The sequence below is a fragment of the Perissodus microlepis genome, chromosome 17, assembly GCF_051167445.1.
Source record: "Perissodus microlepis isolate ML-2025 ecotype Zambia chromosome 17, ASM5116744v1, whole genome shotgun sequence".
In the NCBI taxonomy this organism is placed as follows: Eukaryota; Metazoa; Chordata; class Actinopteri; order Cichliformes; family Cichlidae; genus Perissodus; species Perissodus microlepis.
The window spans coordinates 17,611,218-17,636,437 of NC_140477.1; the positions used below are offsets into that span (position 1 = coordinate 17,611,218).

Consider the following 25,220-nt stretch of genomic DNA (forward strand, 5'->3'; position numbering starts at 1 on the left):
ATCCCCCATCTGCGCATGTCCAAAAAACATCTACAAATACTTTCAAGCCAACTCTTTCATTGACCTTTCAGCACAGTAGCAAAAACATATTTCTACAGGCTTTTGTAAATATGGAGCCGAGGTTAAGTGAGACACCCACAGCCCCCAAAGCTGAAAGCTGTATTCTACTCAGCCGAGCAGATACAATGAAGACAATATCTAATGCCTAATTTATACCTGGTGTATAAAATAAAATAAAACTTTTTTTTGTGTGTGTAAAAACAGCCATTTCACCCACCCCCAGGACACATTTTTCTTTAACTGTATAGTTACAGTTTTATTATTAACAGGAAGATAAACTATGACCCCGTATAATCACACGTAAACTACAATAAACGTGGTGATCCTTTTAAGGAAGTATATGTAAAATAGTTAACTGTAACAGCAGCAGCAGTAGAGCATGTCTCATCATAAGCAGCTACATATGTGCGTGAAAAAAAGAGTGAAGTCAATAATTTATGGCTTCTTGGCACCATTTAGTCGTTGTTAGCTACTTTTCTCAGTTCAGACTTTTTTCTTCTTCTTCTTTGTTTTGGGGATGTCTAAGCACCACCCTTCCCTCCCCAAACAAGTTCTTGAGAAATAACCTTGAGATTATATATATATATATATATATATATATATATATTTATTTATTTATTTATTTATTTAAATAATCCAGGGCTAAATCTTATCAAAGTCAACACTATCCTCTAGCGGTAGGAGTGTATTGCATCAGTTAACGAGGCGAGGCGCTCATGCGTAGACCTCAAAGGTTGGCATGTATTTTCAGAAAGATCTAGAAAGAGTCAGATATTAACAAACTGTGATGGTAAGTTAATCCCAGTGGAAGGCAGCGCATAGTGAAAGTTTTATGGGGTGGAAATAAACTGAACTTTCAGCCTGGCTTTTTGCCCGGAAAGTGAGAGCTACGCAGCTCTATACCGCCCCATATGACGTTTTTTTTTTTTCGTCTTCTTCTTCTGTTTTTTTTTAAGGTGGGCAATTTCTAAAAGAAGTTTCAGTGAAATTAAAGCAGGTTCCTCTTTGAACCTGAAACTTCACTCCTGACCTTGTGCCCGAGTTCTGACTCTTTGATGATATTTTGGGGACTTACTCCAATCACACGATGAATAATAGGGTGACTGTGTGTCCCACTTTTTTTCTTTTTTTTTATCATTTGTCCTCCCCCCCGATCCCACGAGACATGTCCCACGGTTTTATTAACTGGTATTTACGCATGTCAGCCACAAAAACATGTCCGTGGATCCGTGGATGCAAAAAGTGATCGATCGTATTTAAAGTGTTGTAAATGGTTTGTTGGCCTTCAGTGTTTCAAACACATCTCAAACATGTCCTTCATTAATGATATCAAGTCACCTTGTCACAAGGTAGAAGATGCAATCGGTTTTTGACAAAGTCACTTGTATGTCTTGTATTTATTGGAGTAAAACGTCTCACAAATATTAAAATGTCTTTTCCAAGAGGAGATCTTTTCAAGAGGGCAGCAGAAATTGCCACAAATATAACAAAGCAGTTCTATAAAGATATTTTACATGTGATCAAAGAAACTGGATTGATTGTAACAGGACACAGAGTGGGAACAATAATGCATGCTATACTGGTCATTTCTTTAATTTTCTATGTAACCATTTCTCTCCCACATCATGTCCACTACAGCCTATTTACCAGTATAAGCAAAGATATTACGCATAAAAAACACAGAAACGTAAGCAATCACTTTTTTACTCAGATGGCAGCTACATAAAAACAAACGAGCTTTCGTTATGTTTAGAAAATTGCTTTTAAATTGAATAAAGTAAATTTTTACTTTGATATGATCGATGCCAAATCTTTACCTGCAAGCTATCGCTCAGCTTTAGTAACGCGCAGTGCCTCACCAAACCAAACTCTTTGCTCAACATTTATTGTCTCTCGTTGAACTGATCATACTCATAAAAAGAAAATGCAATAAAGTTTTTCCATGAGCAAATATAAATAGGTAATGTATTCATTCTTAGAATGAATAAATAAAAAGCTGTAAGTCACGGTGACATGTTTGCCTTGATTGGCCTGACTAAAGATGGAAACTATTTGAAGGATGAAAGAATCTAACATTTCTCAACGGAGATTAACAGAGTTAATAAAAACACCGAGACTGTTGACAAAGTATAGCTATCTTAAAATGGGAAGTGCATGATTTCTGGAAAAGTTCATGTGATGCATATGTGAGTAACCTAAAACTCTGTTGTGCAATCATGTCTGCACAAATTGCAAGTATAACCTGTCACAGATTAGTAGGCAGAGGACTCACTCGCAGGACTCTGAAGTTTAGAGAGAAGGTGAGGGTTTATTTGCAATGTGACACCAAGTGAGAATATATACATATATACAGTGGAAAAGATAACACGGGGCTCCAGGGAGTAGGGCGGGGTCCGAAGGGAAGGTCCAAGACGGGGGTACACACACGCTCTTCTTCCACTTGATCCGTAACTCACTCCAAATGTCCACACCAAAAAGCCCACGCTCACTCACACACATCCACAGAAATCCAGACGGCAGGGAAGACGGGCAGGGAGTCTAGAAGGCCTGAACACAGAGAAAAAAACAATGTCAGGAGGAAACTCTAGGAGATCAAAGGAACACTTTCATAGGCTAGGCTACACTGACGCTAGTTAGTGTGACGATCCAGCGAGGAAGCAGCCTCTCTTGCCATCTTAAGTAGTCTGCCAGGATCAGTGTGAATGAGCCACAGGTGCGTGTTCAGGGCGGGTTCAGAGGCGGGGAATCAAGGTCCAGTTCCGCCCTGGTGGGAGAGGCTAAGACAAAAAATACACACACCACGACCTCTCCAGATCTTGAGAACCATGACATAACCTGTGTTTACACAGTTGTGTAGATGTCGTTTGATATGCACAAGAGAAACCAAAACCTTCTGTGTGCTCCCGGAAAAGCTGGAAATATGTAACACGACAGTTAAAACCTGTTAATCAGGGTATTTCTGATTAAACCGATATGGGGCAAGGAATGGAAAGTTTGAAAAATATGCGCAGTTTCACACATTTATATTTAGGAATCAAATAGTGTTTCATTCAGCAATGATTGTCGAAACGTGGAGTTGCCTCATTTTAAGGAGAAATCTGTAAAACCCGACTGCAACCTCCAGGAAAACCAGATGAATGTCTCACTGTACAAGCGAAAACGCGCTCGCTACGTAGATTGCGTTAATTAAGGGTTTTGTTTTGAAATGTGTAATGGGAAGTTTGGTGTTGTGTTTACGGTAGATCTGCCTCATGGAAGCACAAAGGAGTCCTTTAAAAGACAGGAGGAGAGGCGCTTGTGCTGGTGGGATGCCACTCGTGGAACAGATGGTTGAAGCGTGCGCCGTGCGCCATTAATCTGCCAGAGAAGAAGCTTTTCCAAGCGCGCGGGAGAAAGGATTATGGCTCCATTTACAGTACACACAAACATACACACACACGGATGGCACGTGCTACTGCTGCATCACGTACACGCGGTTTTTCTGCTCGCCGCAGGGGCGTTTCCAGGACTTTTTAAAATGGGGTGGCACAGGTGGGACCGGGAACAAGGCGCACGGGAAACCAGAGCGTTTATCATAAATCTAAACACACTCGGCCTCGTGTGTTTCTGTGCATCCTGTCACCGATTTATTAGATGTAAAGAAGTGCTGCACACACGTTTAAACATAGATTACTTGGTGCTGGATAACTGTTGTGTAAAGTGGGAAATACATTTAAAAAGCAACATTTATTCAAGTAAACCTTCTAAACCTACTTAATTATCCTAACAGCACACATGTTTTATAATTAAATTATATTTAAAACATGTAAAGAAAAAACTTCCACACTCATTATGATGTAATATTTGAGTTCTAGTTAGTTCTGTGGAGTGTGGTGCTTGAGTTTAGGTCTTGTGTCTCAGTCCTGGTTGTCTTATTGTTCTACTGTTTGGAATTAAAGTCTGTGAGTCCACTCAGAGTTTCCATCTGTTATGATAGTTCTGGTTTCACTGTTTCAGCTATTATTTATTTTCTGCTTTGCTTTGGTGATCACATGTCTCTGGTGTTTTGTGTTTAACTTGATCTTCTCCTGTCTGTCATTATTATCTACACCTGGGTCTTTTTTATCCTTCTGTGCCCAATTCCTTGATTACCCTCGTGTGTATAAAAGTCCAGTCTTCATCGTAGTTGTTGTTTGATTGCCTTTCTTTCCTGATGCTGTGCTCATGTGTTATCTGCCTGCTTATAAACATCCGTCCATTCATCCATCAACCCTCTTCTGCTTATCCTTTAGTGATGGGTCGTTCGCTAACGAAATGGCTCTTAGAGCCGGCTCTTTGACGTGAACGACGCGAGCCGGCTCCTTATCGCAAGCCGTCACGTGGGTTTTTTTTTCTTTCTCTCACCCTCTCTCTCTCGCACTTTTTTTCCGCTTCACTCTGCACGCGAGCCTTGTGCTTTAGGGCGGTAGTTACACTCAGTAGCACAGGAACAGAGCCAGAGGGAGAGAGAGAGAAAGAGAGCCAGGGACAACAACGTCACATTAGAAAGGTATAGTAATCATCCACAACTATTTTCAGTTGCTGATGATAAAGGATTCAGAAAGTTTATTCATGCGGGCCCATATGACAGAGAATATGCATCTTCTGTTTGTTTTCATATTTTAATTTATATTTAATTGTGTTTTGGTTTGCAGCATTTTGTGTTGTTTCATTTTAAATTTGTTTAAAAGGAAAAAGCTGAAAATTTAAATAGTTAAAAGTTGAAATGTGAATAGTTGATTTTTGTATTATATGATTTATTTATTACATTTTATGTGGAGTGAATAAATAAAAGTATATTTACGGTGGCCCCTACAGACAAAGCACATATAAAAACTTCAAATCACGTACGAACTCTGAAGCACGTACAAACTCCAAAACACGTAAAAACTCCAAAACACGTACAAACTCCAAAACACGTAAAAACTCCAAAACACGTAAAAACACGTACAAACTTCGAAGCACGTAAAAACTCAGAAGCACATAAAAACTCAGAAGCACATAAAAACTCCGAAGCACGTACAAAAGACAACAGAAGTGCTCCAGGATGCTGGGCACAGTGTTGAGCTTTTGTTACCTAGTGGCTACACAAGCCAGCAAGTACCAACGACCGGATTTGGTGTGTGGTAGTAACAGGTAAATGAACTTTTTTTTAAAATTATTTGAATATATATGAGTGCCTGTGTATAAATACACAAACAATACACACATGCTTTCAATTGTGTAATTTAAGTGATCTAGTAGCTCTGCTTTGGAAGTTCAGTTCATGCTAGAAATGTGTTTTGGAGTTTGTACGTGTTTTGTCTCTAGGGGCCACCGCATATATTTATATATAAACATATATAAATAAAACCACTTTTTTTTTACGTTAGTAATTCCTTTTGTGCATAATTTTATATTATTGTTAATAATAAATTAATTAAAGCAACAAAACAACCTGAAGAGCCGGTTCAGAGCCGAAAGAGCCGGCTCGTTTTAGTGAGCCGAACCGAAAGAGCCGGATCTCTAAAAAGAGCCGGAAATCCCATCACTATTATCCTTATCAGGGTCGTGGATTCAGTTTGCTTCTATTTTTCATGGACTTTGGGATTCTGGATTCAGAAAAGGGTCTAAATAAAGGTTTTCCTTACATCTCCCTGTCTGTAAGTCTGCATTCGATTCCCTTTACCTGCAACTTATGACACACACATTGCTGGGCCGCTTGATTTAGGGGGGTGGGTCAGGAAAGGCATTTAGGGTAAAAATCTGTGAGTCCTTCGGGAGCAGTGAAAGTAGCCTATCAGCAAAATCATAAGAAACTCACATTTTAATATTAACAGTATGGAGTACAAAGTACAATGTTTGCATCCAAAATAGATAAAAAGCAGAAAGTAGCATACTGCAAAAAAAAAAAAGAAGAAGAAGAAGAAGAAAAAGTAAATTACCAAGGAACTGTAAGTTACTTTCCATCCGGTCCTATCTGTGCTGTCATCTATCATTGCCACAATAGCAGTGCTCTATTGTAGGGGGGAGCTAAGTTGTAGTTGCTTCCAATTAGCTACAACCTGAGGGATAGAATAAAAAGTCTGTTATTGAAAGAAAATCAGAAGGAAGTTATTGTATTACTCTGCTAAAGGCTAAGGTCACTTTTACTCTTCTCTGTTTTTTATGCGTCTTTTCATCCCTGTGGAAACATTACAGTTTATATGGAAGTCATGGGTTGAAATGTGACTGTTTGTACAATAATCTATGTGTCTTCTAAGAATAGATCAGGGCTGTTACCAGGATGTTTTTTAACGGGTTGCCACAGGGGCTAACCAAATACAAGTAGGGAACCCACAGGACCCACACCCTCTGCTCAATTAAAACGTGCAGTTCTGAACTTATGTTACTGTACAGACTGTGCTTGTCATGAAAATATACTTAATGTAAATAACAGTAATGTTATGCAGAATGGCTCTTGTCGGAATTATATAGATGACTTTATCTGTATGTACTGGATTGTTTTCTGTATTTGAAAGTCTGCAAAATCATACAATATTGACAATATTTTTTGTATCAGTGGAGTAAAAGCAACAAAGCATAGAAAGTCCATCTATCTATCTATCTATCTATCTATCTATCTATCTATCTATCTATCTATCTATCTATCTATCTATCTATCTATCTATCTATGTGTGATGTAATAAAATTATATTATATAACATATAATATACTTAAGTTTTTTTGTTTTATTGGAAGCCAGCTGGCAAACCTAAATATTTCCTTTGTTACATCATCACGTGAGCCAGCAATTTGCCTCGTGGGGCCCGTGCGCATCACCGAGTACCGTTCTGACACACACGCGCACACACACATATAGGATCACATTAACTAATTTCTGCTGTGAGAAAGCTGCGTCGATTCCACCCAAGAATAACAGGAAGTTAAACGAATTTCACTTCAAAATAAAAGGCCAGGAATCGTCTCAAGATAAATAAACATGCTGAAAAAAAAACAGACGGAACAAAAGCCAGTTGCAAATCAAAAAAAAAAAAAAAAAAAAAATCTTATTCGCATTAATAAGATAAAAAACACTATTACTTCTAAATAGCTTTCCATATAGGATCATTAAAAGGGTACAGTTGACAGTGGTTTCAGAAAAGCTATATTATTTCGTATATTTTATATATATATATATATATATATATATATATATATATATATATATATATATATATATACACACCTCTCTCTCTCTCTCTCTCTCTCTCTCACACACACACGCACACACACTATATATAGTTTTAAAACACAAAAAGGTGGATATTATTATTTATATTTTGTGTGTGGCTGTACAGACTGGATTCCATGGATTCAAGATGAGGTCAGGCACGAGCTTCCATGGATAATGTATGGTGATGAAACTGTGGTCTGTAGTGAGAGAATGGAGCATGTAGAGGAGAGATAGAGTGGAGGCAGATGATCCACTGTGGTGAGCCCTAAAGGGAGCAGCCAGAAGAAGAGAAGCAAATGTTATGCTGATGCCTGTTTATGGAACTGGGTAACATATTTTAATGCAAAACAAGTGGGATTTTAAATAGGATAGTGAACTCATACAACTATAATGTTCAGTGTAATTTCAAAACATATGAAGTGAATTATATTTTAGTCCTTGATAACTTTCATGAACTTCTAATTGCCTATTTCACTAATACTTCTTATTATTGTACACAATCTACACTCTGTGCAGACTAGGTAATTTGATTGCACTTCCTACTACAATATTTTTAAATATACATTTATTAAACCATTTTAGTCTACCTTTATTTGATTTAAGGAATTTATTGAGTTAGTTTAATTTGTAGAGCTAATTTATTGTTTTGTTTTTTTACTCATTAAGTTCTTTTTTCTGTTTAAATGATTTTTGAGTAATTATCACAGAGGCAGCAGAGCTCATTCTCCCTCAGATTTATTCAGCCCCTCCATCGATCTATCCTGTTCTAAAGTTGTTCTGAAGAACAGCGGAAGGCTATTATTTTGTAATGGAACTACCGGAAGCGGGGCTCCCTGCGTTGGTCCGCTTCACGGTGCGTGTTTTTGTTGTCAAAACATGGACGCGACTCAGATAATCGATTTCCATATGTTGGCGTTAGCATCATGACAGGCAGCATCAGCCGCTGGAGACGGTGAAGGGAAACTTCACCGAGAGTTGTTCGCCGGAAGTTAAAAATCCGGTCGTTTGTTCTTACCGAGTAAGAGAAAAAAGGGCTAAAGACTTATTTTTCCCACCGAGGAAGCGCTCCTTTTGTCTCCTACGGCTGTGCCGTTTAGTTTTTTTTCGGTGTTACCATGGACATGTACGGGTATAGCGGGGTCATGCTAGTGAAAAGGTTCTTGAATAATGCCCCGTTTGAAGTGACAAACATGTCCGACATTAGTAAGGCGAATCCCCACGGCTGCGACAACGGAGCTCTGACGGACAGGTTCGGCGTCCTGATCCAGGGACTGCTGGCTATCGTGGCTTTCAGCACTCTAATGTGTGAGTATCGATTCCTTTACCATCGGGAGACACATCCCTGATAACTTGTTTTCTTTTTGTGCTAATTCAGTTGGAGAATTGAGGAAAAGCAAAATGCACGAAGTGTTTTTTTTAGAAAGCTGCACCAGTCCACGTGGCGTTTTGTTTGTTGACGTTTGTTTTCCAGCCTCAGCAGCTCCGCACCAAACTGTATTGATAAATATGCTAATTTGTTTTTCCCACGGGTTTCGGCAAGAATCTAAAGCAGACAGCAAGCTTCTAAAAACAGTACCTAACTAATAGCGCTTTGCTTTTCCTTTCGGCGTATGTCAGATGTTGTAAACATAGCAGGTTTGAACGGAATTTTAGCTCTTTAACCGGGGGAGAGTTGGGCGGACCCTTATTTTCAAACTGTAATTAATCAAATGAGTTGTTCACGGTATATGCACTTAATTAAATATGTAGGGCTTGTTATACCGCACTTATATATGTGCCCTTTGCCAAAGCAGCATAACTGAGGTGCTCTTAAGCAGAGCCAGTGTCACATAATAGCAGATTTTAGATCCAGGACCTCATTTTGTTTCTCTTAGAAATCAAAATTGACTTCCATCAGAATAGTTACTTAAAATCTTTGTGCATCCAGTGAAATTTAAGATGTATGCAGGATTTCCGCGTATTCTGCAGTGTTTTTATTATTTTTAACTTTAATTAAAAAAAAAAAAAAAAGTTGGTGGTGCAGTGGCTGGCACGTTGGCCTCACAGCAAGGATGTCCCAGCTGGCTGGAGTTTAAATGTTCTTCACATGCCTTCCGCGTACTGTAGTTTTCTCCCCCTGTCCAAAGACGACTGGTAACAAGAATAAGTTCGGATTAGGTTAAATGGTGATTCTAAATTGTCTGTCTCTCTGTGTTAGCCCTGCAGCATATCTGTGACCTCTCCATCTGTGGCCTCTTGTCCTGTGACAACTGGGATAGAGTACGAAATGACAAAACCTACATGTTGCATCCATAAAATCAATAAAAGTGAATAAAACCATAATTTAAACCAAAACTAGAGCAGCAAAAATGGAAAAAATTGTAAATAAAACCAATTAACTGAAAGTAACTTACATAAAATGAAGTAATAGTCAAATCAATAAAACAATATAATGATAATTAAGAGTAGGAATTGGACTATTTAAAGCAGGGATGTCAAACTCATAAAGCCCACTTTGATCTTAAGTGGGCTGGGCCAGTGAAACTCTCTTTTCTGTCACTGTAAAGACGTTTAACTACACATCTAATCCCTCTATTCCCTTAATATAAGAAAAAGAAGTGCAGTTTCAACCATGTGTCTCCTTGTTTTTCTACATAATTGAGCGCAAATTGGATCACATCTTGGAGAAGCTCACTGCGGTCGTGAGTTCTCAGAATCGGCTCTTTGAGCACAAGAATGACAACATCACAGAGCATAAGTTTGATAACATCATGGAGAAGCTCACGGCTCTCCAACGGGAGATTGAGAGACCAGTGTCGGACTGTTAGAACAGCTTTGAAATTCATATGAGTTGTTTGCACTAAAGTAAAAACCACCATCACTTAGGGCTGCCACGATTAGTCGACTAGTCACGATTACGTCGACTATCAAAATCGTCGACGACTAATTTAATAGTCAACGCGTCGTTTGAAGCTTTGTAAGATCCCAAAAGACGCAGGAATAAGTAGTAGGATTTAAGAGTGTAATAACGGACTGAAACAGAAGATGGCAGCACTGCATGTACAAGGATGCCAGCTGCCGTTAATCCCTGAAGAAGAAGAAGCAGCTCTGTCCTAGAATTTCTAGCGCAGCCCAGCTCAGTTTCCAACAATGGCGGCAGCTAGTTAGTTTTAATATTACTCTTATTATTCTTTCTGGGTCACAAAATAAACGTTTAACATATTTTCAGGCGAGAATGTAGCTGTGTAAACCTCAAATATCTGCTCAGTTTATCAAGACACCACATATTTTCAAAAGCGCTCCGACGTTTTCGGAGACGTCTGTTACCCACTAGCGCGATAGCTAGCCGGGGGCAAGGCTAACTAGAGCCGTGAGAACACCGGACTCCCGGCAAATCGTTTTCAAACCCACCGCCGTCTTTCGCTACTCAGGTTAAACATGATATATGAGTCACTTAGAGAACTTAAAAATGTTATTGTTTGGCTTTTTTTAGTATTTTATTTGTTCCTGAGTAAATCGGTTTGGCTGAGATTAAAGTTATAGTTTTTACACAGCTGAATAAACATCAAGCAGACAGCTGATTATCAGAAGTGTGAGATGCTCCAGAATTTACTCCGGTGTCCTGTTATATTTTAGATAGCAAGGAGTTTATTCAACTTCACCGAAACAATCTGCAGATTTCATTCAAATTTAATAAACTATCATCTTGTCTTTATTTTTAGTTAGCACATACCTTAAACACTTAAAGCTGTAAGCTAATGATAGTTATATAAGAGCAGATGCTGCTGGTGCAATAAGCTGTAGCTGTACGTCCAATGGATGCATGATCTGATTAGTCGACTAATCGCAAAAATAATCGGTGACTAGTCGACTATCAAAATAATCGTTTGTGGCAGCCCTACCATCACTCCATGTGGATACCCCTTCGGCACCAGCCGCGGTCTCAAGGCTGGAGCTGAACAACAACACCCTGATAACGACTGTGTTTAGACTGTTCTTCTCATTCTATGCAAGGCCACCTGGGTTGGCTGGAAGACTGTTTACTTAGCCTGACAGGGCGAAGGACACTGTCTCAGCTGAACTCTGGACACATACAGGCACACAGAAATATATATACACATGCAGATGTACACTCATCCCCCCTCCCCCTCCAAACGCCTTCGACGCTTATTCCCCTCCGATGCTGACGGTGGATCAAGGAGACCAGCGCTTATGCTGCAGGCCCGGATGCACTGTCTACATTGGCTGTCTCTCACCCTTTACCCACCCCTGTTGCTTGTCATGTGTTTCTTTGGTGTATTAAGAGTTTTTTCATGTGCTATGTGCAGAGGTGTTTTTTCTCTCTCAAACTGATCTCCCTGTTGGAGCTCAGTCTGGGGGGAGTTATTTTTTTCTCCTTATCTTTCCTCATGTTGTGCTTTTTCCATGTTATATCCCTCTGACCTGTCTTCCCCATGTGATGTTTGTGTAATGTATGTATGGTCGGAAGGGTAAGACGGCGCTGGCACGGCTGGCAGCCTTAACCCAATTTCCCTCAGGATGAATAAAGTATGATCAATCAATCAATCAATAATTAAGGAATGTTGCCGCATTAAATTAAAGAAGTTGTCTGCACGACTCTTTGAGCTTATGAGGAAGGTTTTCAGACCGTGCCAAAATTTTAAAATCGCCTCTAAAACAAACAAAGCAAATGTTTGGCCTCAGTATAGTACGCTCAGTGTGCTAACTGAAGTTAATTAAGCTGTTTTGTTCCCTTCAGTTTTCTTGTGTGTTCAGTTGTCCAGCACTTGTCCAGTTGTAAGCACAGTCGAGTCTTTCAGCTTCCTCTGGGGATAAAAAGTGCCCAACTTCCGCCGAAAGCCTTACAAAACAATGCCGTTTTAACAGCTCAACAAGATGCTCCTTGTAAACTGGAGTGTTTACTTGCTCAACCCTAACAATGGCTGTTGACTTACTAAGAAACTTGTGATTCTGGGGCAGCTGACTTGGGGAATGCCAAGCATCTAACCACTTTTGGCACCCTTGGCTCTGTTTTTTATTTTTAATTATTATTTTTTTGGCAGCTGAAAGGTGTGACTGTTACAAGTAGCTGTAATAAAAGCTAAACTCGATGCCTCTCAGAAACCGTATATAGTTTGTGTTAATGTTTGTTACCTGTATGACTTTCTGGATCATATTTAATTTTTGGTTTTAATTTGTTCTCAGCTGTTTCCTTGGATTATAGTGACTTCAGTCAGCTGCCAGGGATATTGTTACACAACTGTCTGCACATATGTGTTCAGGGAAAACATTAGGACAGTTTCCTTTTTTTTTTTTCTTTGTTTTTTGTAAGTATTCCTAAATGCCACACAAAAAACAGTACAAATTGATGCTGATCCAGCGCAATATGAACTTATTTCTCTAGAGTGCTGGCATATAATCTAATAATCAGTACTTTAAAAGGTCAGTGCAGTCATGGTGATTTCATCAGCTAATTAGCATGCTGAAACCTGAGCAGTGAAGTTCAGCAGAATCAGGTCAGGCCTTAAGGGGGAGCGATCAATGAGCTCTAACCTCCACTTAGTTACTTATTAGCAAAAGAATCAATATCCCTCCTCTCGCTCTTATTCTCCCCCCTTTGGTTCTCTGAGTGTCATTCTTGGTCATTCGGGCCACATGTATGTGTTAATAGTTACAAATTATTTGTGTGCAGTGAAGCATTATTAGCATCATTAGATCTTAAGTTATGGCCAGAGTTGCAGGCGGACCTGCACCGTACATCCCTCCGCTCATCTGTCTTCCTCAAAGCTATTTTTGGGAGTTTCCTTCCACTGACTCACTGTTCTGCCTGCACTCATGGTACTCAGATAAAGGCTGGAGATTTAGTACGTCAGTCTGCCCCGCCTTGTTGTTCCGTTGCTGTCTTGAAAGTAAATCGACACCCTTCTTTCATGCTTATTACTATTTATTTTGTGTCCAGGATCCTTTAAGTTTTAAGTCAACAAGTATAGATTAGTGACAAAGCTGGGGTCATTCCATCTCAAATCAAACTTTCACAGCATCACTATTATAAACATTATTATATTTTTCCATAAATTCCATGTCATTTGGCATTCCTATAGCAAATATAAATAAATGATGTAAATATGCCTGTACTCTTGTCACATCGCCAGCACATAGCCATAGCCATCGGATTACTCTGTAACACTTCCTGTATTGCTGAGATATTGATGGGCCTTTTCCAAAGGTTTCTTTTAGGGAGTTCGTACTTGGACGTCATTCGTTCGAAAGACATAAAAACATCATCCTTGAAAACGTCTTCAGTAAAGATGATGCTACAGGCTTTTAGCTTTATTAGTTTTTGTGGTCTGTTCATGTTATTGTGACTTCTGTCAGTTTCTTCTTGTCAGAAACTGAGATGTTCAGTTTCGAGTTAAGCTGCTGATTGAGGAATCTAGACAATATCAATCATTGTGCCTTATGTACCAATATTTTTTTCTCAATGTGATGGACCTTTGAGAAAGGCCCAGTTGGTCTGCATACAGTTTATATATAATACTTCACAATACTTCACACATTACCCTGTGTGAAGTATGCGATTTCCATTTGAAGGAGACCTTAATTCTGTTTCCACATGCTCTCTCCCATTTTCGACCCTGGTGGATTTATAGGAACAGTCGGTGCCTGTTTACTGAGCCCACTGGGCTGTGTGAGATTAAGATGATTCATCTGTATTTTATCTTCAACCTTTCTCCCCTCTGCCTGCTCACAGATTGGTGAAAACAGTGGTAAGAAACTGTGCTTTATGTTGTTGTTTTGCAAGACAATCAATCAATTGATTTTCTTTGTTTGCAGTGAAGAGGTTCCGGGAGCCTGTAGGGATCAGACGACCATGGCGGATCTGGTCAGACATTTTTCATTTTCTCTTTAGACATATCTACCCTGCCCTGTCCTATATCCTAACGTTTTCTATTCCAGCTACAAAATAATTCCTCTTGAATTATTCAAAAGAACACAAAAAATCATAACATTAAAAAAAAAAAAATCTCACTTTTCAAGTCAGTCAGAACCAGAAAATAAAAACCGAGTCCATCGTGCCTTTTCCAGGTTTTTTGATACGTCCAAACAAGCCATAGGTGCTCTCTTCATCCACTTTGCCAATGTCTTCCTGTCCACTCTCACCAAAGAGGACCCCTGCTCTCTGTAAGTTCTTTAGAAGCACATCAGTCATTCTAGGATGTGCCCTACAGGGATGTCGCTTCAATAATGTAATTAAATTTTTCACCAAAGTTATCTGATGAACTTCCTGCTGGATGCCACTCTGGGAATGTTGGTCATCTGGCTGGCTGTCAAGTTGGTGTCCAAGTTGGTGGAGTACAAGCAGTGGACTCTGCTCATATTTGGAGAATATGGTGAGTGAAACCGAATAATTTGCTTCTCTTTATGGTTTTTCATTTTCTTCTCATCTATTTACACACAAAATGAACACTGAGGCGCATTAATGAAGAAGGTGCAGTGTTAATTTCTGCCAGCAGAGGGCGCTGTAGACCCACCAGAGGTACACCGGGAGCATAGCCAGCATCTCCAGCTGCAGCTGAAAACATTCCTATTGGCTTAATACAGTTACTGCACCCCCTCACTCTACCTCCTGTTGTTTTTTTCCTTTACGTCCGTCCTTGTGTGATGGAAAATTTTACTTAAACATGCCCGATTAAATCCATCTTACTTCTGGGCTACAGTTGTGCTTTGGTCAAGGGCACAATTGTAGCTTGTAGTCTTCCTTCTTCCTTCCTGCCTTAATGACAGACCTGTCCTCGTTTGTGTTTGCTGTGGTGAGGCACCTGTGTAACAGATATTTTATTGAAAGGTTGAGACCAGGGGAAGAAATTCATCACCTTCAATATTATAATCAAATCCATAATTCTGTATAGTAACTGGTTCAAAGCAATGGTAGTAAAATGAAAATGAAACAGCCAGATTTTAGCAGTGAAGTAATCAGTGGTGAGCAAAGAGCTTAGGTTTCAGACTTTTCTAAACACCCTGTTTCTTACAGTTTTTTTCCCCCACTTTTGGCTCTGGATGATGTCATAAAGTGGTCATCTCAGGCACACATGCTGCCTTCCAGATACCGCAAAAGTCGGATGTTGGAACTCAGGATGGACATTTATTAGGGTTCAGGAATAAAAACGTGGAACTTTAAGCCTGTGACGTTAACAGATGAAGTGCAAATGAAGTCTCATTAATTTTCCCCCCTCCTTGTTCCTCCAGGTGACCCCCCCCAGGCAGCAGCATGGCTGGGCCAGTGTGGTGTCTACATGCTCATTATGGTGCTAGAGAAAGGTGTCATCAGCCTGGTGCTGCTTGTCCCCGGATGGTCCAAAGTAAGAAGATTTTACAGCTCATTGTGCGCTACTCCTTTGACATTATAATACATTTAGGCAGAGGAAACGATTTCCACTTTTTACATCATGGCACAGCCAAGACTTCAGCGAGGTTTAGCCAGTCTTATACTGTACTTAATCCAATACAACCGACCAAGCTGTGATCTCATCCTAGAAGAATCACAATGTAGTTTGAATCTGAATACCTTTTCGATCTTGTCAGGTTAACCAGACTAGACATTTTCATATACATCTAGTAGGGGTGCAACGATACACAAAATTCACGGTTCGGTTCGATACTTTGGTGTCACGGTTTGATATTTTTTCGATACAAAAAAAAAATGTTCATGCCTTTTTAATTTGTCATTTATTAAAATTATAAATATATATTTTAACTCAAAGGTACAGTTTTTAAATTTAATGTTGCTGAAACAAAAAAGTAATAAAAAAAAAAATATATATCTCAGGGCTCGCAAAATTTCAAAATCCCTGGTAGCCCTTCGGGCAGGGACTCTTCAGTTTTTGGTAGCCCAAAATAAATTTAAGTAGCCCGAATAAAAAAGAGAGCAATTTTTTGATTGATGTTTTGTTTCCTGTTTTGTTTCCTTTACAATATTATACGTTAAAGTATAATATTGTAACGGAAACAAAACATTAATCAAAAAATTGTTGAAAAACAAATTACAACATTGTATAAAAATTACAATCATCAACTCAAATACTTGGTTCTAATTGAACAGAAATTTCTATGAACTTGTAAGAACTGTGTAGGACATGAATCAGTCTGTGTCAGATCCTGAATTTGAAATTTCCACTGAAGTCACGGGTAACAGGCAAGTGGAACCAAGATCGAGGCCATTTGCTTTTTGAAGTTTGCAAAGACTGCTAAATTGTGCCAGTGGTAGTTCACTCTTTGCAACATAGTAAGCTGTTCTAAACAGATTTTTCAGGTTTATTTTTAGTATGTTATTTGCAATTGGTGTTTGTTCTGGGAAAGATATTGCAGACTGAGCAATAATGCATTTCTTGCATTTCTCATGGGTTCTAATGGGGGCCTTTCTTAAAATTACTGGTCCCAGTAACAAAGGCGCTTGTCGACTCAGAAATCGAGGGAAAACCAACCACACACCCGGCAGAACATTATGTTATTTACACGGGTGCACATAAGTGGTCCACAGGTGCGCATTCGCTGTCAAAATAAAAGACGCGCACCAGATAAGAAGTTGCAACACGCGTTTGCATCCATATAAAAGGCACTGTTTTTGTCCGCTAGAGTGGGATTTTTCACGGCACATTCTGCACCACATCTCTGTGCGTTCAACATTTGTTTGAAGCCAGCTCACCTCCTGCAACCACTTTTCCGAGAATACGCGCTTCTTTTGTGGTTCGGACTCCTTCTGACATTTCTTTGGAGGTGGAGGAACATCACAGTAATTGCTTAAAGGAGCTTGCTTCTTCGACATCTTTAAGAGTTCTAAAGAAATGTCTGTCCTTCTCCAGAAAATCTTATGTACGCAAACACACGTTGCAACTTCTTATCTTGTGCGCGTTTTTTTATTTTGACAGCGAATGCGCACCTGCGGACCACTTATGTGCACCCCTGGTTATTTAGCTCGTCATATTGCAGCCACAGAAATTCTTTTGTCCATGAAACCATAAAGCTGCACTTTCTTTTTGTTCTTTTCCGTTTTGTGGTAAGCTTTTCTTTGGCTGTCACTTCTTCACCCTGACCTGTCTTATTTGGCTGAACTAAAATATATATCCTGCTGCTTTTACACACGCACTCACGTTGTCAGCGATTCTCTGCGCGATCAACCTCTCACGTGTTTAAGCTTGCTGCGGGAGATTTCACTTGTCATGTTTGCATAGTAAGCTGACGATTGATAAGACGATGTCAGAGGAATTGGTGCGCAAATTATCGTCACTCACCAATCAGTACTGTCGCTCTCTATACACAGTTTGCGCGATTGCAAAGTGAAGCAAAAAACAAGCGCAAATTCAAACGCGATTTCAATATGTCACATATTGACAGTGGCTCACCGATGCCAATGACATAATTACCCAACTACATTTCCGAAAGAATGCAAAAGCATTGACATATATTTTTCCTTCCTATGATAGCCCGACGGGCAGGGCTGAGATAGATTTTGGTAGCCCGACTGGAAAAATCGCTAGCCCCGGGACGTCGGGCTAGTGATTTTGCGAGCCCTGCTCTAGGAACAACAAGTAGGCCTGCAGAGCGAGAGCGAAGTGCTCTAATAGGGTGATATGGTACTACAAGGTCATTAAGATAAGATGGGGCCTGATTATTTAAGACCTTGTATGTGAGGAGCAGGATTTTGAATTCAATTCTGGATTTTACAGGAAGCCAATGAAGGGAAGCCAAAACAGGAGAAATCTGCTCTCTCTTTCTAGTCCCTGTCAGTACTCTTGCTGCAGCATTTTGGATTAGCTGAAGGCTTTTCAGCGAGTTTTTTGGACATCCTGATAATAATGAATTACAGTAGTCCAGCCTGGAAGTAATAAATGCATGAACTAGTTTTTCAGCGTCACTCTGAGACAGGATATTTCTAATTTTAGAGATGTTGCGCAAATGGAAGAACGCAGTCTTACATATTTGTTTAATATGTGCGTTGAAGGACATATCCTGGTCAAAAATGACTCCAAGGTTCCTCACAGCGTTACTGGAGGCCAAGGTAATGCCATCCAGAGTAAGAATCTGGTTAGATACCATATTTCTAAGATTTTCAGGGCCGAGTACAATAACCTCAGTTTTATCTGAATTAAGAAGCAGAAAGTTAGCGGCCATCCAGGTCTTTATGTCTTTAAGACATTCCTGCAGTTTAACTAATTGGTGTGTGTTATCTGGCTTCATGGACAGATAGAGCTGGGTGTCATCTGCATAGCAGTGAAAATGTATGCTATGTCTTCTAACGATACTGCCTAGGGGAAGCATGTATAATGTAAACAGAATTGGTCCTAGCACTGAACCCTGTGGAACTCCATAATTAACCTCAGTGTGTGAAGAGGACTCTCCATTTACATGTACAAATTGGAGTCTATTAGATAGATATGATTCAAACCACTGCAGCACAGTACCTGTAATACCTACAGCATGTTCTAATCGATCTAATAGGCTATTATGGTCGACAGTATCGAATGCTGCACTGAGGTCTAGCAGGACAAGCACAGAGATGAGTCCACTGTCAGAGGCCATAAGAAGATCATTTGTAACCTTCACTAAAGCTGTTTCTGTGCTGTGATGAGCTCTGAAACCTGACTGAAACTCTTCAAATAAGCCATTCCTCTGCAGATGATCTGTTAGCTGTGTGACAACTACTCTTTCAAGGATTTTTGATATGAAAGTAAGGTTGGAGATTGGCCTATAATTAGCTAAGACTGCTGGGTCATAAACAGATTATTTTGATTTTGTGCAAAAATTATGATTACTTCTCTGTCAGTGCGCCCCAGGGTGGCTGTGGCTACAATGTAGCTTGCCATCACCAGTGTGTGAATGTGTGGATGACTGGATGTGTAAAGCGCTTTGGGGTCCTTAGGGACTAGTAAAGCGCTATATAAATACAGGTAGGGCTGCCACGATTAGTCGACTAGTCACGATTACGTCGACTATCAAAATTGTCGACGACTGATTTAATAGTCGACACGTCGTTTGAAGCTTTGTAAGATCCCAAAAGAGGCAGGAATAAGTAGTAGTATTTAAGAGTGTAATAACGGACTGAAACAGAAGATGGCAGCACTGCATGTACAAGGATGCCAGCTGCTGTTAAACCCCGAAGAAGAAGAAGCTGTGTCCCAGAGTTCATAGGGCGGCTCTGCTCAGTTTTCAACAATGGCGGCAGCTAGTTAGTTTTAATATTACTCTTATTATTCTTTCTGGGTCACAAAATAAACATTTAAGATATTCTCAGGCGAGAATGTTGCTGTGTAAACCTCAAATATCTGCTCAGTTTATCAAGACATATTTTCAAAAGCGCTCCGATGTTTTCGGAGACGTCTGTTACCTACCAGCTCGATAGCTAGCCAGGGGCAAGGCTCACTAGAGCCGTGAGAACACCGGACTCCCGGCAAATCGTTTTCAAACCCACCGCCGTCTTTCGCTACTCAGGGTAAACATGATATATGAGTCACTTAGATAACTTAAAAATTTAATTGTTTGCCTTTTTTTAGTATTTTATTTGTTCCTGAGTAAATCGGTTTAGCTGAGATTAAAGTTATAGTTTTTACACAGCTGAATAAACGTCAAGCAGACAACTGATTATCAGAAGTGTGAGATGCTCGAGAATATACTCAGGTGTCCTGTTATATTTTAGATAGCAAGGGGCAGACGGCTGAGTTTATTAAACTTCACTGAAACAATCTGCAAATTTCATTAAAATTTAATAAATTTTAATCTTGTCTTTATTTTTAGTTAGCACCTTAAACACTTAAAGCTGTAAGCTAATGATAGTTGTATTAAGAGCAGATGCTGCTGGTGCAATAAGCTGTACGTTTTATGTCCAATGGATGCATGATCTGATTAGTCGGCTAATCGCAAAAATAATCGGTGACTAGTCGACTATCAAAATAATCGTTTGTGGCAGCCCTAAATACAGGCCATTTACCATTTACTTCACATTTTAATATTTTTAATGATAACATTATTAGGTTTTTAATGTCCCTTACTGCAGAATAAAGATTTCTTATGAAAGTTTTGTTTTGTTTTGGTTTTATCTTTAGCTCCATTCTAAGAAAATGACCAGTTTCAAGTGTCCTCAGTGTAGGACACATACAGGATGTCATGCTGAAATGTAAAGCACTTACAATAAAAGACAAACAACAAATTATTCCAGCCTAATTGATGACATTTATGGCATTTGTTTTCTGTGCTGACTGATATGCTGCTCAGTGCTTTGCTGCCTGCTTTTAAATCAGATGTCACTCTGAACATAAACACAAGCTACATGTGATGTCTCTGATGTGTATCTGTTTCTACCCGTGCTGATGCTAGCATGACTAAAGCTAGCCAAGCAGCAGCAAATATGTGAAGTAAGGCAGAAGGATATACTCATCAAACAAACAGGATCATAAGAATATAAAACCACGAGCACTACAAATGTAACAGAAATATGTTGACATATAGCGAGGAATGCCCAGACCTCTACATTGGAGAGACCAAACAGCCACTTCACAAGCGCATGGCACAACACAGAAGAGCCACCTCCACAGGACAAGACTCAGCAGTCCATCTGCATCTTAAGGATAAAGGACACTCTTTCGAGGATGCCAATGTTCACATTTTGGACAGAGAGGACAGATGGTTTGAAAGAGGAGTGAAAGAAGCCATCTATGTCCACTGTGAGCGACCATCTTTGAACAGAGGCGGGGGTTTACGACACCAACTCTCTGCCATCTATAATCCAGTTTTGAGATCCCTTCCCAGACGCCTTAACGCCCACTCACATCCTGGGCCATCTGACCTCAGGAATTCGCATGATAAGGTGGGGCCAGGTTTCACAATGAACACACCCGAAACTCTGGCTGATTGGGACCCACACCCAGTTTCACACCTTGGCTCAGGCGATTAGAGGATCATCAGGGGGTCCTTTTGTCCCTCTGTGGGGGGATACTCCCACTAGGTTTATATCTGGGACTCTCCACCATTTGACCTTAGAACTGAAGAAGCTTCTCGGATGAGAGGTGAAACGTCTTCAAGTGACTTAAAGAAGTCCAGACGCTTTTCTTTGCAAGCTCCTTTGACTAACCAAAGTAGAAGACAACTGTTTAGTGGAAAGTATTCGACATTCTAGAGATTCTCAGGCATAATAACTTCTTTCATAATTTAAACAAGGACAGGTAGAAAACGTTCATATTTAGTGAAAGATATTTATTAACATTATCCAATGAGAGTTACTGAATGTCTGTAGGCAGTGAGATCTTGGTGGTTGCCGAAGCGACAGAATGTCATCTATGTTTTGTTTTAAATTCAGTTTCAATGCTGAATCTAAGAAACAACAGACTGCAGAGGGAGACTTTAATAGAGGTTTACTAACTCTTACTATCATATACATTGTGGAAAAATCTGTCTTTATTTAGCATAATATATTTGTTATAAGCACTAAATATGTTTTCTGATTAACTGATGAACACTAACGTACCAAGCTGAAAATTCTGCTCACCAGTCAGCAGCTTATATTCACAAAAAACGGATAAATCTGCGATCCATGCAACTCTAACCAGCCAGCAAAAACACGTGTTCATAATACAAAACCACGAGCACTACAAATGTAACAGAAATATGTTGACATAAAATGGCATGTTATTTGAAATCTACACGAAACAATGACACAACTACTTTTTTTCAATTTTTTCAATTTATTTATTTTTTACCAATTGTCCAAATTAGTCTGTGATTGGCCTTAGTGTGACAGAAATCATATTTATATACAACTAAATATGACTCAGCAAACATGTTTTAAATGGATGATTCCTCACTTGATGACGAATGATCCATTTCCATATTTGCTGAGTCTTAAATTTGATGTCAGTGAACTTATCAGTGGTTGGTGTTAAAAAAAAGCCCCCAAATCCCCTATGAGCAAGCACTTGGCGACAGTGGAGAGGAAAAACTCCCTCTTAATGAGGAGAAACCTCTGACAGAACCGGGCTCAGGAAGGGGTGGCCTTCTGTCTCGACCGAGAGGGGTTCAAATGTTCACTGACAATTTAGTTGTATATAAATATGATTTTTAGGACTTGATGTTGAGACCAATTATGTGAAATTGGGGACGCGCACAGTTCCGCTTCTTCTTGTTCTTCTTCTTACTTGGCGGAATCTCTGGCAGGCTCTTAACTTCATTCTCGAGTTCAGCCACCTTGACATTGAGCATTTTCTGTTTGTCTCGTTGACTTTGCAAAGATTCCTGTACAGAAAATGCAGCTGACTCTTCTTTTTTTATCTTCTGTTGTTCTGTGGTGTCTTTTTCTTTCTGAGGCTCTTGCAGAGACATTGCAGTGGATGGCAGTGAGTCCTCTTTTTCCATCTTCTCCTGTTCTCCAGTCTCGTTTTCTTTCAGAGGCTCACATTTATGCATTTCATTTGCAGCAGTGGAATTTTGTTCTTTGTGCTGCTGTGGGATTTTCAGTGAGGAAGCTTTGGCCCCTTTCAGCTCTCGCTCAACAGACTCTACCTTCAAATCATGAAGGGCCTTGTTGGGGCAGAGCTGGGATTTCAGGTCACTGATTTCCAGGTTGAGTGTCTCCTGCTCCTGCCTATGTTTAACGGCCTGCTCTTCAAGCTGATTTTGAGCTGCTAGGAGCTGTTTCTGGAGCATCTCAATCTGCTCTTGCTGAATCCTACATTTGAGCTCAAATTCAGCCTCCTTAGAGGACTTCAGTCCTACAGAGTCAGTGTGTGAAGCCTCTGTGGTTGGAGTGGCAGACTCCACACACTGCTCTGTGGTAGGGTGGCTGATTTGGTCCTGCAGGGTAGCTATCACCTCATCCAATATGACAATAGCTTCATTGTCATTTGCGAGAGTGTCTGTCTCACTGATGTCATTGGGCTTATTACTAGAAGCCTTTTCCAGCTGCTCTATGAGGTCTTTAATCGTTTCCTCGTGATTTTGCTTGTTCTCATGAATTTCTTCATGGAGTTTGTTCACCTGAAACTGGTGATAAGAGGCCCTCTTGTTTGCACCTACCATTTTACAGTAAAGGTTGTTCTGATGGTATTGGGAGGCTTCCAGTTGGTGTCTGAGAGCACCAATCTCGTGCCAGGGATCAAACGGGGGTCTAAATGTGGGAATGGGTTGATATTGCCAAGTCCCTCCATTAGGCACAGGGTCTGGTCTGCTGGGGTTCTTCCCATTTCTCTCTCTCTCCATGTCCTCCTTTGCATTTGAAATGGGGAGGGATTCAACCTTTTGTCTTTCAGAAGTGGCTTCAGTGTTTTTTTGCATTTCTTCATTTTTCGGGTTTGCTCCATCACCCGTGCTGTTTTGAGCTTCAAGAAGAGCCCGGGCATATGCCCGAGTAATTGGTCTTCTTGGTTCTTCAGCCACTCTTTCCTGTTTTTGCTTTTTTTGTTTCTTTGGTTTCACAACCGTTTCCTTTGGTGGTTGTGCCACAGGAGACTTTTCAGTATTTGGTTGTGCGGCTTTATCAACCTCAGGTTTTGGTGTGATGACCATTTCTATTTTTGCTTCTGCCATTGTAGATGCGTCAGCGTTTGCGTTTCTCTGCGTCTGCCTTGTCTTTGTTTTAACAACCAGGTTGCTTTGTGTTTCTGCCATCCGAGATTCACTAAAGTCGGTTGAATGTCTCCCCTATTTATAGGTTTTTCCAGTAGAATGTGCACAGTGACATCACAGGCTGTTCCTGTCATGTGATGTTCCTTTGAAGTGCCATGATTGGAACAATTCAAAATAAAATGCCCACAAACCTAATGTAAAGGAAAGGCTTTTATTTTGTAGCACATACTGAATTAACACTATAAAAGCTACTCTACAGGAATTGCAGTAAAAAATAAAACAAAAGCAAAATATGTTTTTTAAATGGTTGTTAAAAAAACTAACCAAAGTAGAAGACAACTGTTTAGTGGAAAGTATTCGACATTCTAGAGATTCTCAGGCATAATAACTTCTTTCATAATTTAAACAAGGACAGGTAGAAAACGTTCATATTTAGTGAAAGATATTTATTAACATTATCCAATGAGAGTTACTGAATGTCTGTAGGCAGTGAGATCTTGGTGGTTGCCGAAGCGACAGAATGTCATCTATGTTTTGTTTTAAATTCAGTTTCAATGCTGAATCTAAGAAACAACAGACTGCAGAGGGAGACTTTAATAGAGGTTTACTAACTCTTACTATCATATACATTGTGGAAAAATCTGTCTTTATTTAGCATAATATATTTGTTATAAGCACTAAATATGTTTTCTGATTAACTGATGAACACTAACGTACCAAGCTGAAAATTCTGCTCACCAGTCAGCAGCTTATATTCACAAAAAACGGATAAATCTGCGATCCATGCAACTCTAACCAGCCAGCAAAAACATGTGTTCATAATACAAAACCACGAGCACTACAAATGTAACAGAAATATGTTGATATAAAATGGCATGTTATTTGAAATCTACACGAAACAATGACACAACTACTTTTTTTCAATTTTTTCAATTTATTTATTTTTTACCAATTGTCCAAATTAGTCTGTGATTGGCCTTAGTGTGACAGAAATCATATTTATATACAACTAAATATGACTCAGCAAACATGTTTTAAATGGATGATTCCTCACTTGATGACGAATGATCCATTTCCATATTTGCTGAGTCTTAAATTTGATGTCAGTGAACTTATCAGTGGTTGGTGTTAAAAAAAAGCCCCCAAATCCCCTATGAGCAAGCACTTGGCGACAGTGGAGAGGAAAAACTCCCTCTTAATGAGGAGAAACCTCTGACAGAACCGGGCTCAGGAAGGGGTGGCCTTCTGTCTCGACCGAGAGGGGTTCAAATGTTCACTGACAATTTAGTTGTATATAAATATGATTTTTAGGACTTGATGTTGAGACCAATTATGTGAAATTGGGGACGCGCACAGTTCC

General features: G+C 39.7%; 1 protein-coding gene across 3 annotated transcripts in view; it reads left to right on the top strand.

Annotated features, from left to right (window-relative positions):
• Positions 1–8,096: 8,096 nt before the first annotated feature.
• The window catches only part of tmem110l (transmembrane protein 110, like), a 74,107-nt gene continuing 56,983 nt past the window's right edge, over positions 8,097–25,220 (top strand). For all 3 annotated transcript variants that reach the window (XM_084909782.1, XM_084909780.1, XM_084909781.1), the window contains exons 1-5: positions 8,097–8,578; positions 14,087–14,135; positions 14,339–14,434; positions 14,522–14,643; positions 15,500–15,612. In XM_084909782.1, coding sequence (XP_084765908.1) covers positions 8,389–8,578; positions 14,087–14,135; positions 14,339–14,434; positions 14,522–14,643; positions 15,500–15,612 — 570 coding nt within the window. In that variant the 5' untranslated portion in view covers positions 8,097–8,388. The remainder of the gene's footprint in view (positions 8,579–14,086; positions 14,136–14,338; positions 14,435–14,521; positions 14,644–15,499; positions 15,613–25,220) is intronic.